This window comes from Chrysochloris asiatica, unplaced genomic scaffold, assembly GCF_000296735.1.
Source record: "Chrysochloris asiatica unplaced genomic scaffold, ChrAsi1.0 scaffold00271, whole genome shotgun sequence".
NCBI classification, from domain to species: domain Eukaryota; kingdom Metazoa; phylum Chordata; class Mammalia; order Afrosoricida; family Chrysochloridae; genus Chrysochloris; species Chrysochloris asiatica.
Genome location: NW_006408789.1, coordinates 1,499,858 through 1,510,846, shown reverse-complemented (window position 1 = coordinate 1,510,846; position 10,989 = coordinate 1,499,858). Strand labels below are relative to the sequence as shown.

The 10,989-nt window shown below is 43.1% G+C and overlaps 1 protein-coding gene across 1 annotated transcript in view; it reads right to left on the bottom strand.

Moving 5' to 3' along the window:
• Positions 1 to 2,055: 2,055 nt before the first annotated feature.
• CCDC170 (coiled-coil domain containing 170) overlaps positions 2,056 to 10,989 on the bottom strand; it is a 120,916-nt gene continuing 111,982 nt past the window's right edge. Inside the window, exons 9-10 of the mRNA XM_006874358.1 lie at positions 6,919 to 7,155; positions 2,056 to 2,256 (exon numbers count right to left, since the gene is read on the bottom strand). Of these exons, the coding sequence (XP_006874420.1) occupies positions 2,056 to 2,256; positions 6,919 to 7,155 (438 nt within the window). The remainder of the gene's footprint in view (positions 2,257 to 6,918; positions 7,156 to 10,989) is intronic.

Genomic DNA, 10,989 nt, shown 5'->3' with positions numbered 1-10,989 from the left:
ACATGAAGAAACAATTGCTCAGTCCCACGACATACGGCAACATTTAAGCCTGGCCAGGAGGAGCCAATCAGGGAGGCTCCCGAGACTGTGTGATGATGTCATCTCCCTGCTTCCACTTCCGGGAAGTAGCTGCTATAGCAACAGCCACAGCATCTGAAGAGAACGTGCATGAGCAGGGACCAGAAACTCAAGCTGCACATTTTTCCTCCTCTGCCAGGGCTGTGCGGGTCTGTTTACACCCTTACCAAATGCCCCCTTGACATTGACTTTGCAAATGAGAAGAAAGTGAGGCCAAGAGGGGCACCCCTGAATAGAGCCCTAACCTGGGGCGCCTACTCTCTGTGTGGTCAGGTAACTAATGTGTAAGTGTCAAACACGTTGCCTGTTTTCTAGAGTTTTCATTTTCTCCTAATGTTTTAGGTTTGAAATATCATAGTCCCAGTTAATAGTAAAGTGCTCAACCTTTGGCACCCGAAAGAATCCTAAATAAACTGCCAAATTCATCTAAATTACCAAAAATAGAAACACATTTTTCTCAGTGATGCTAAAAATGTGGTTTTCTGAAACATATTTACAAAATAGAAATTCAAAGAGAAGGCAGAACTGAATAGTATACCTTTGAAAATAGTTCAAATGACTAATTTTATGTTATTCATATTTTACCACCTTTTTAAAGGTAGCAATAGGAATAAAAATTGATAATAAAATCTTGATCCTGAAAAAAGGTATCATTTAAAAAGTGCTGAAATCAGTACTGGTCAAACATTAAAAACTGTCACTGGATGTACTCGAATTAAACATTTAAAACAGGTAAGATTCTTGGAAGACTTCAGGTTTGTATGTGGTGCAAATAGTTAACCCATTTGGCTGCTAATTGGCAGGTTGGAGATTCTAGTCCACCCAGAGCACCTGAGGAGAAAGGACAGGTGATTTGCTTCTGAAAAAATCGGCATTCAAAACTCTATGGAGCATTGTTCTATTCTGACTCACATAGGTAGCTATAAGTCAAATCAATTCAACAGCAATTGATTGTGTTTATTGCTTTGTAAAAAAAAAAAAAAAAAAAAAAATCACGTATGTTAAACTTGTAAGTTTCAGTCACTTTGAGACTTCAATTCTAGATTATAGAGATATTTTTTTTCCCTTTCCTTTATGAAGGAGTATCCATCAGATTCTCAGAAATTCAGGGGACACCCAAGACTGTGGAGCAGTAAAGAAAGCATGACCTTTGACATAAAGCAGACGTGTTGTGTATCTATCTGGTTCTCATAAACCAGCTGCAACCTAGGATAGGTAACACCCTCTCTGAGCCCCATAAATTAACCCATTGCCATTGAGTTGATTCGAACTGATAGTGACTCTGAAAAACTGAAGAGGATTGCTCCGTAGGGTTCCCGAGACCAGACATCTTTACAGCCTCATCGTTCTTCCTCAGAGTGGCTGGTGGGTTTGAACTACCAAAGTTTCAGTTAGCCACCTAACACTTATCCTACTGCACCACCAGAGCTCCATGGTGGTGAGAGCTCCATGGTGACGGAGGTGGTTATGTGCTGTCGAGTCAGTTCCAACTAAGAGTGACCCTATGTAGAGTCTCCAAGGGTGCAATTCTCCTGAGGAGTGGTTGGTGGAGTTGAACTGCTGACCTTGTAGCTAGCAGTCCAACATATAACATACTACATTACCAGGACTCCATAGAGGTTGTGCAACAAAAAAAACACTAAAGCTTCTCCACGTAGTTGTCATGGGAACACACTTGAGTAGTAAAGTCCCAACAATGTCAAATTCCCAATTGAAATATTGTGGAATTCTCTAGAATAATTCAGTGGAATTCTTCTGGGTCCCAATTTACTAGCAAATGAAATGAGGTGTTTTCAGTGCTGAGCATCTGTATTGCAGCCAGACCTTTGGGTTTTTTTGGGGGGTTTGGCCAATAAGGAATTCTCACTGTATCATGAAACTATACAATGTTCACACACTGCTCAAAATTCAAAGGCCTGAGGAATTTGTGAATTGTGTCCCATCTCGTAGTTCCATTTCCTTCGGCCACTGTGGCATTCAATGAAGAGGCTTTAAGTGGTCTGGTGGGTGCCTGTCTCTCCCGGTGATCACATCTTTGAAGCAAGCACAGGTGACAAAATGGTGCTGATGTGAGTGGATGAGTCTTTCAAGACACTTGATGATTTCATACTCAGGAAGGGCGAGACTGGTCACCGTTAAGCCCAGCATCTGGGAAACTACGTCCCTGAAGTCCAACAGCTGCAAAACCAAACAGAAATATGACCTGGAAGAATGAGCTGTTATCAGCTACTGCTAGCCAAATGCAAGAAGGACACCAACCACCCCCACAAAACAAAACAAATGATGGAAAGCACAGGTTTGCAAAAGGTAGGCAAATTAACCAAGGAGCTCTGGTAGCGTAGTGGTTACGAATCGGGCTGCGAACCTTAAGGTCAGCGGTTCGAAACTACCAGCCGCTCCGCGGGAGAAAGATGAGGCTTTCTACTCCCGTAAAGATTTACACCCTTGGAAACCCTGTACAGGGTCGCTATGGGTCGGAACCGACTCGACGGCACTTAACAACAACAACAACAACAAGGCAAATTAACCAATCAGTTGCCATAGAGTCAGTTTGACTCAGGGTGAGCTTATGTATGTGAGAGAAGACTTGTGCTCCATTTTCAACAGCAGTGATCTTTCAGAAGTAGATGCCAGGCCTGTCTTCTAAGATTCAAGCTACCAATTTTGTGGTTAGTAGCCACCCAGGGACTCAAGTCGGCAAATCACCTAACTTGTTGAGCATGAGTTCCCTCATTTCTGTGCTACTAAATTATCTCAGAGTCCTGGTGTGATGCTGTAGGTTAATGTGCTGAATTGCAAGGTGAGTTTGAACCATAAGGTCAGCGGTTCAACCTCACCAGTGGCACCTCAAAAATTCTATACAGGGTTGCTGTGGGTCAGAACCGACTCAATGGCACTTAGCAACAACAAATTATCTCTTGAGTCTTGGTATGGCACTGTAGGATCAGCATTGGACATGGTTGGCAGTTCAAACGCACCAGAATACTCCATGAAAACCCTATACACAGTTGCTGTGAGTCAGAACTGACCATGGCACTTAACACCAACAACAAATTATCTCTGAAGTCTATCAGGTTTCAATCTTCAGTGAATTCATAACCACATTTTTTATTCTTTAGCCTATGTGGTATGGCTACCAAGTCAAGAATCACAGTTAAGCAACTGTGAATCAGACTGTGACCTCACAAAGACGCCATCTGCTTATTCCAGATAGGACTAGCCATGTCCCCCCGCCCCCCACAGGGCTGTAGGATTCTGATCAGATGATATGAGGACTGCATGTGTGCTCTGCACAAGAGGACATGCCACACAAATGGTGGTAGTGCCAGTGGTTGATACGCCTCATGTGCTGGAATTCTGACTCCACAACGAACCACTTCAACTAAAGGAAAAACAAGCAGCAAGAATGTATAAGCTCATGAACAAGGGTATGGCCATGGAGGGTTAGAGCTAAGAGTGAAGCATCCAGCTTATATGCAGTGAAGGGAGATGCACAAGAATGGCCAAACTTGCAGATAGTACCCATTTGACCTAGCTTCAATGGCTGATATTCAAGATGCAACTAAAGGAAGATAAAAAAAAAAAAAAATTTTTTTTTGATAAAGAAAATGAATATAAATTGCTGCAATCTGATGAACTTGACCTACACTTATGGATGTAGTAACTGAAAATACCAACTGAGAGGGAAGGAGTCTTCACATCAGGTATCAACCCAATCCCCTTTGTATACAGGGTAGACAGAGACGGGCAACTTAGACACTGCCTACCTAAAATGAAAGGGCGATAAAGGCACAAAGTGACTGGCTTACAAATTTTCAAGAAGGAGTTTAGTTTAAGAGTATGCGGGGAAATGTAGAGTCCTTTCCCCTGAATAGTTTTCCACTGAATAGTTTTCATCTTGTCTAGATGGGTCTGATGAGGAGATGGGGATAAGATTCTTATGATTCAATAGTGAGTAATTGTTATCATGACTAATTGCGAGTGTCACAATTGTAAAGGTAGAAGTTTTGTAACAAAAAGAGGAGAGTAGTTAATCTTACGGAGTCCTGGTGTGGCACTGTGGGCTAATGCATCAAACTGCAACATCATTTGAACAGCAAGGTCAGTGGTTCAAGCTCACCAACTTTGTATTGCTCCTGGGAAAGCCAATACAGGGTTGCTATGGGTCAGAATCGATTCAACAGCACTGAACAACAACAACAACAAGTTAATCTTACAGTCCAGGAAGAGAAGACCCTAGGACCATCAAGAACCAGAATATGGAACCCTATCCAGAGAAGCAGCGACACCAGAGATGGAGGCAGAGATGAGGATATGGAGAGAGTGAGCAGCTGAGGACTCTAGACTCATGGAACCAGAAAGACTGAATGTGGTGGCTAGGAGGCAGGCTTACAGAATGTGCCCTTTGGTTGTTTAAATGATTACATATTCCTGAGTGTTTCTGTGTACATCCTCCCGCTCAAAAAATAAAAACAACAGGGAATGGAAGCAAATACTGTTGAATGAAAATACACAGAGGAGAGTGTAATCATTGCAATGAAACGATGAATGTAAAACCAATGTTCTCCCATGTAAACTATCACTCAATTCACAATAAAAACTTGAAAGAAAAAAAATACATGAGCTGGTGAAAAGAGGAGGACGTCTAAATCCTCACCTTGCCTCCATCACAGACGGCCATCGCACAACCTATACGATGGGATTACTCTGAAACTGGAGGTTTGGCCACTACTATAGTGCTCCTTGGAGACCAGGAGGGCTAAGCTTTGTCTCTCGTATTTTGAACATATTGTCAGGAGGGAACAGTCGCTGGAGAAGGATGACATGCTGGGTAAGATGGAGGGTCAGAGAAAAAGAGGAGACCCCCAATGAGATGGATCAGCCAGGTGGCATCATTGATGGCGTCAAGTGTGGCAGCAGTAGTGAGGTTGGCCCAGGATCGGAAATTGTTTCATTCAGCTGTGCATGGGGTCACTATGAGTAGGTTCCGACTCGATGGCACTTGACAACAACAACATAGTGCTAAAGAGGAGTCCTGGTGTGGTGCTGTGAGTTAATGCGCCACACTGCAAAGCCGTTTGAACTGCAAGGTTGGTGGTTCAAGCTCACCAGCTGCTCCTCGGAAACCCTATACAGTGTCACTATGGGTCGGACCCGACTCGACGGCACATAACAACAACAACAACATAGTGCTAAAGAAGGAGCTCTGGTAGTGTGGTGGTTACGAATCTAATCGGGCTGCTAATCTCACAGTTAGCAGTTCGAAATTACCAGCTGTTCCACAGGAGAAAGATGAGGCTTTCTGCTCCTGTAAAGATTTATAGCCTCAGAAACCCTGTACTGGGTTGCAATGAGTTGGAACCAATTCTACTGCACATAACAACAACACAGTGCTGAAGAGGCGCCTTGGAATAAGCACTAGGCTGCTGGCCACAAGGTCTAGAAGTTCAAACCCACCAGCCAGCCAATCCACAGGAGAAAGATGAGCCTTCTACAGCCTCAGGTGCTCCATAGTGGATCATCAGGAGTCTGAATCTATTCAAAGGCAGTGGGGGTTGGTTATGGTGCTGAATAAGCTTCAACAGAGCTTCCAGAGAAGACAAACTAAAAAGAATGGCCTGATGATCTACTGAAAATCAACCACTGAACCCTCTGAGTTACCATGGTCTGATTGCCATGAGTGGGAAGCCAACTGGAGAGCAGCCAACAGCAGTGTTTGTCCCTTATGAGGGGGCTTCAAAAAGTTTGTGGGAAACTTCCATTGCTGTTTTATTCCATTTTCCCACAAACATTTTAAAGACTCCTTGTATCATAGGGAAAATAGGGGCTAAAGACAATGGTTAAATATGCCTCAAAACCTTTCGGATTCTTACAGACTGGTTTCTGTGATGTCATTCTTGGCTAAAGCAGCAGAGAAAGTAGGGTTTTCTCTGCCAGCTCCCTGCCAAGGGCCCTTCCATTTTAGAAAAGGTGACACAATCCAAAGATGTCCAGGAGAACCACCATGGAAACCTTCCCACCTGGGCTCACTGTCTTCCTAACTTCCTGCAGAGAGGGATGCGGGGACCACTACACTCTCCAGTCTTGCCTCCATATGAACAAAGCTCTGAATTCCTGAGAAGCTTTCTTTCTGAGCACCCTTGCTTGCACAGTCTGGCTCTGCCCAAATTGGCTGACACATGAGCCAAAGCAGAGACAGCCAAGGAGAAAAATACCCTAGGATCAGTGTCCACTCAATGCCCTTTGAGCTTCAGAAAGAGATGAAAGCCAAGAACGATGGGGTCAGGCTGCCCGGACGGTTCTTTATGTGCTTGACCTCCTAATAAACTTCCCAGATCCAATCCTCTGAGCAGCCAGTGAACGAATGCTGTTTTATGGCTTACATCTGCACCTGGTCGATCAGCAAGTCTCTATGCCACTATTTGAGATTTGAGACTATTTCCTGCAACAGATTTCTGCTTGAGATAAGACTCCCTTCCCAAACCTACAGCCCTGGTTAATATTAAAAACTCTGGGATAAGGCAAGCATCAGAGACAACCACCATAAAAGCCTTACCACAGCTGAACCCTGGCTACTCCCAGGCTTTCCACAGCTCTGATGACGTCTTCCTTTCTTCCCTACAACTCATGGCATGAAATGGGAATTCTTTTTCTCAGCAGAGTAAACCGTAATGGTTATTTGCAATTCCAGAAAGATACTAAGGGGTAGATAGGTCTGTTGAGATGCTACACAGAGTTTTGTAAACCATTTCTGAAGAAACGTAGGAATCACCATCATACTTTGGAAGTGTCCTTCCACATCAGCCATAAGAAGGGTCTGGCCATCCGATTTATACCCACCTGTTTTTCTCTCTTTTCGGCCTCTTCCAGAGATTTTTTTAGGATCTTCACCTCACTGGTTACCACTTCTATCATATTCTTGGCCTTCTCTCTCTGCTCCGCCGCCTCATGCTCTGTGGTGTCCAGTTTGGTCTTGACTGACATCAGTTTCCGCTCGGCTTTCTCCTTCATCTTCTCCAGTTTGTCTCTGGATTGATTTAGGTCTTCAATGGCCTTGTTCTGTTCCAAAGTTTTAATCTGAGAAGTCAAGAAAGTGCTAATGATTTCTCACATATACTTATTTAGGAAAATGACATAAACAAGCCAAAGCAAAGTTAATGGAATCCGCTTAACATTTTTATGAAGAAAGAAAGAAACTCATTCCCCACCATTACAAGACCTTGCTGAGCATCTGGGCCAGACAAACATGTTTTAAGACGGTTATCGTTTATAAACAACATACTGGGATCTCATGATTTGGCAAGTCAGTGAGATGACAGTGTGGATAGAGTGATTCTGAGTTTGGATAATACAGTGGAATCTACTGATACCATACACACACACTCTCATGAACTCCATACATACAAGCAACTTGTACTTCCTTCCTCCGTGATGAAGTCATCCCTGATGCATAAACAGGAAGGAGCCATCATGGACTCAGTTCTGACTCTTGGCAGTCCCGTGAGTGTCATAGTACAGCTGTGTCCCCCAGGGATTTCAATGGTTGATTTTTCAGAAGTAGATCACCAGTAGACACAGACTGCCAACCTTTCTGTTGGCAGGTAAGCATGTTCATGTTTGTACCACCTAAGGCTGTCTGCATAAGTATTGTTGTTATTGTTGTTAAATGCTGTTGAGTCGGTTCCCACTCAGAGCAACTCCAGGGAGCAGCTAGTGGATTTGAACCACCAATGTTATGGTTCAAACCAACCTTGTGGTCCAGTGCATTATCCCACAGCACCATACCAGGGCTCTAGCACAAACACTACGAAGAGCAAAACACCTCCTCACCTATGGTTTCCCCACCTAAACACCCTCAGAAAATCTTCCTCCAACTGTGAGGAAAATCTAGACCAGCAGTGTTTCCTAAGACATGTGGTAACCCTTCACTCCTCCGATGTTTTGCAATGAGTACATAAGGTGGTAGGTGGTAACAGCAGCATTCCTATGCAAGCAACAGGGGAACGGTGCTGGCCTCTCTAGGAAGCCATCCTAGCATGTTAAGTGAAACTATGGAATATCCAGTTGGCACTGTGGGTTAATGAGCTGGACTGCAAACTTGGTTTGAACCTCAAGGTTGGCAGTTCAAACTCACCAGTCACTCCTCAGAAACCCTATATAGGGTTGCCATGTGTCAGAACTGACTCAACAGCACCTAACAACAACAAGGCATATTTTACTTAATAGCTTATTATTTAAGATTATACCAGATCTGTTGCTAAGGGTTTCTGAGAGATAGCTGGTGGGTTTGAATCGCCAATCTTGTGCTTACTAAAAAAAATGCACTGTAGTAGTGCAGTAGGTTAAGCGTTGAGTTACTAACCACAGGTCTTTGGTTCAAACACACCAGCCACTCTGCCGGAGAAAAATGAGGTTGTCTCTTCGTATCCCTAGGGAGCGGTTCTACTCTGTCTTGCGAAAAAGGACTTGTGGCAATTTCACATTATTAGACATAAAATTTTATAACACAACAGCTAAAAATAAATACAGATGAGCTACTATTCCATAGCCACTTGTTGTTTTTAAGTGTTGTTGAGTTGGTTCTGACTCATAGCGACCCTGTCTAGGGTTACTGAGGAACAACTGGTAGGTTTGAACTGCTGACCTTATGGTTTATGGTCCATTGCTGATCCTACAGCACCCCCACCAGGGGTCCAAATCCACTAGGGTGATTATAATCACAGACAAAGAAAACAAGGATGTGGAGAAACAGGAGCCCCCATGCTTGCACATTGCTGGTAGGGATGCAAAATGGTGCAGGCATGGAAAACAGCAGCTGGCCAGTTTCAAAATGTTAAACACAGAGTTACCAGATGACCCAGTAATCCTGCTTCTGAGTGTGAACCCAAGAGAATGGAAATAAATATCCACATAAAATCCCACACACATGTGCACCCATGTCCACAGCAATACTAGTCACAATAGCCAAAAGATGGAAATGACCTCAATGTTCTATCAACAGATGAATGAGTAAACAAAATATGGTCCAGACATATAACGGTATATGACTCATCCACAAGGAACAATGAAGTTCTAAGAAATACTACAACATAGATGAACCTTGTAAACATGCTGAGTGACGTAAATCAATCACAACAGGACAATTACTCATATTGATCTACTTATATGAAATATAAGTCCTGGTGTGATGTGTAGGATAAGTAATGGAATGCTAGCCACAATGCCAGCCGTTCAAACCCACCAGCTGTTCTTAGGAAACCCTATTCTGAGTCTCTGTGAGTCAAAACTGACTTGGCAGCACTTAACAATAACATTATAAATTGTCTAGAATAGGCAAATAGAGAGAGAGACAATTTAATTATTGGCAACCAGAGGTAGGAGAGAAGAGAAAAGGAGGAGTTTATTAATCACAAGGGATTAAGAGTGGTGGCCGAGGAGTGGCAACTCCTCCTTCGGTGACTATCCTATCACAGACACCAAACATTGCCAGATACAGTGCCAAAAGATGAGCCCCTCAGGTTGAAAGGCACTCAAAATATGACTGGGAAAGAGTTGCCTTCTCAAAGTAGAGTTGACCATGAAGACCCAAATGGATAAAGCTTTTGGGGACCGTCATTTGCTGATGGAACACCACTCAGAATGATGACAAACAGCTATAAACATCTATTACTAATTGGAACATGGAATGTACAAAGTAAGAATCTAGGAAAATTAAATGTTTCAAAAATGAAATGGAATGCACAAACATCAATATCCAAGGCACTAGTGAGCTGAAATGGGACTAGTACTGGCCATTTGGAAGCTGATAATCACATGGTTTACTCTGTCAGGAATGACAAATTGAAGAGGAATGGCATCACATTCTTGCCAAAAAGAACATTTCAAGTTCTGTTTTGAAGTATAATGCTGTCTGTGATATGATAATATACATATACCTACAAGAAAGATCAGTTAATTCCACTATTATTCAAATTTAGCACCAATAACTAACACCAGTGATAATGAAATTGAAGAATTCTACCAACTTTTTCAGTCTGAAATTGATCAAACGTGCAATCAAGATGTATTGATAATTACTGGCGATTGGAATGAAAAGGTTGGAAATAAAGAGGAAGGATCAGTAGTTGGAAAACATGGCCTTGGAGATCAAAACAATGTTGCAGATCACATGATACATATATATATATGAGCTCTTCCCTGTATCTGCTTTGCTTGGTATTCTATGGTATTGCTGACAGCGAACTTCACTGCACCTCCACCCTAGCCACCATCAAGCCCGCCCCCTCAAAGACTTTGACTATCTTTTTTTTTTAATGTTTTATTGTGAATTATGTGATCGTTTACATGGGGGAACATTAGTTTTACATTCATCCTATCATATATTGTTTCATTGCCATGGTTACAATCCCATGCATCAACAACCAACCAAAGGGTATACCCTGCAAGCCTGCCTCCCAGTCATCAGCACACAGACCCTCTCCCTCTCTGTGTCTTAAGTCCCCAACAGCTCCATCTCTCCACGTCATCATCTCTGCCTCAATCTCAGGCATCACTGCCTCTCTGGGTAGGGTCCCACTCTTCACTCTTCTCCCTTGATGGTCCCAGGGACCTCCGCTCCTAGGCGTAAAAGTTAATCACTCCCCTCCTTGGTACAAAACATCTACCTTTACATTTCCAACCCTCACAAGCAGTCTTGATAACAATTTTCACTATTGTATCACAAGAGACCCTTCCGCATTAAATTTCATCAGCCCCGCCAAGACAGATTGTATACTACTCAGTGGAGATCCTACCTTCCTCCATGCCCTCTGAATCTAGGTTCCCTTTTGAAAGCTTGTAAGCCAATCACTTCTTGCCTTTGTTGCCCCCCCTCCCCATTTTGGGTAGCCAATGTCCAAGTTGCCCATCCCT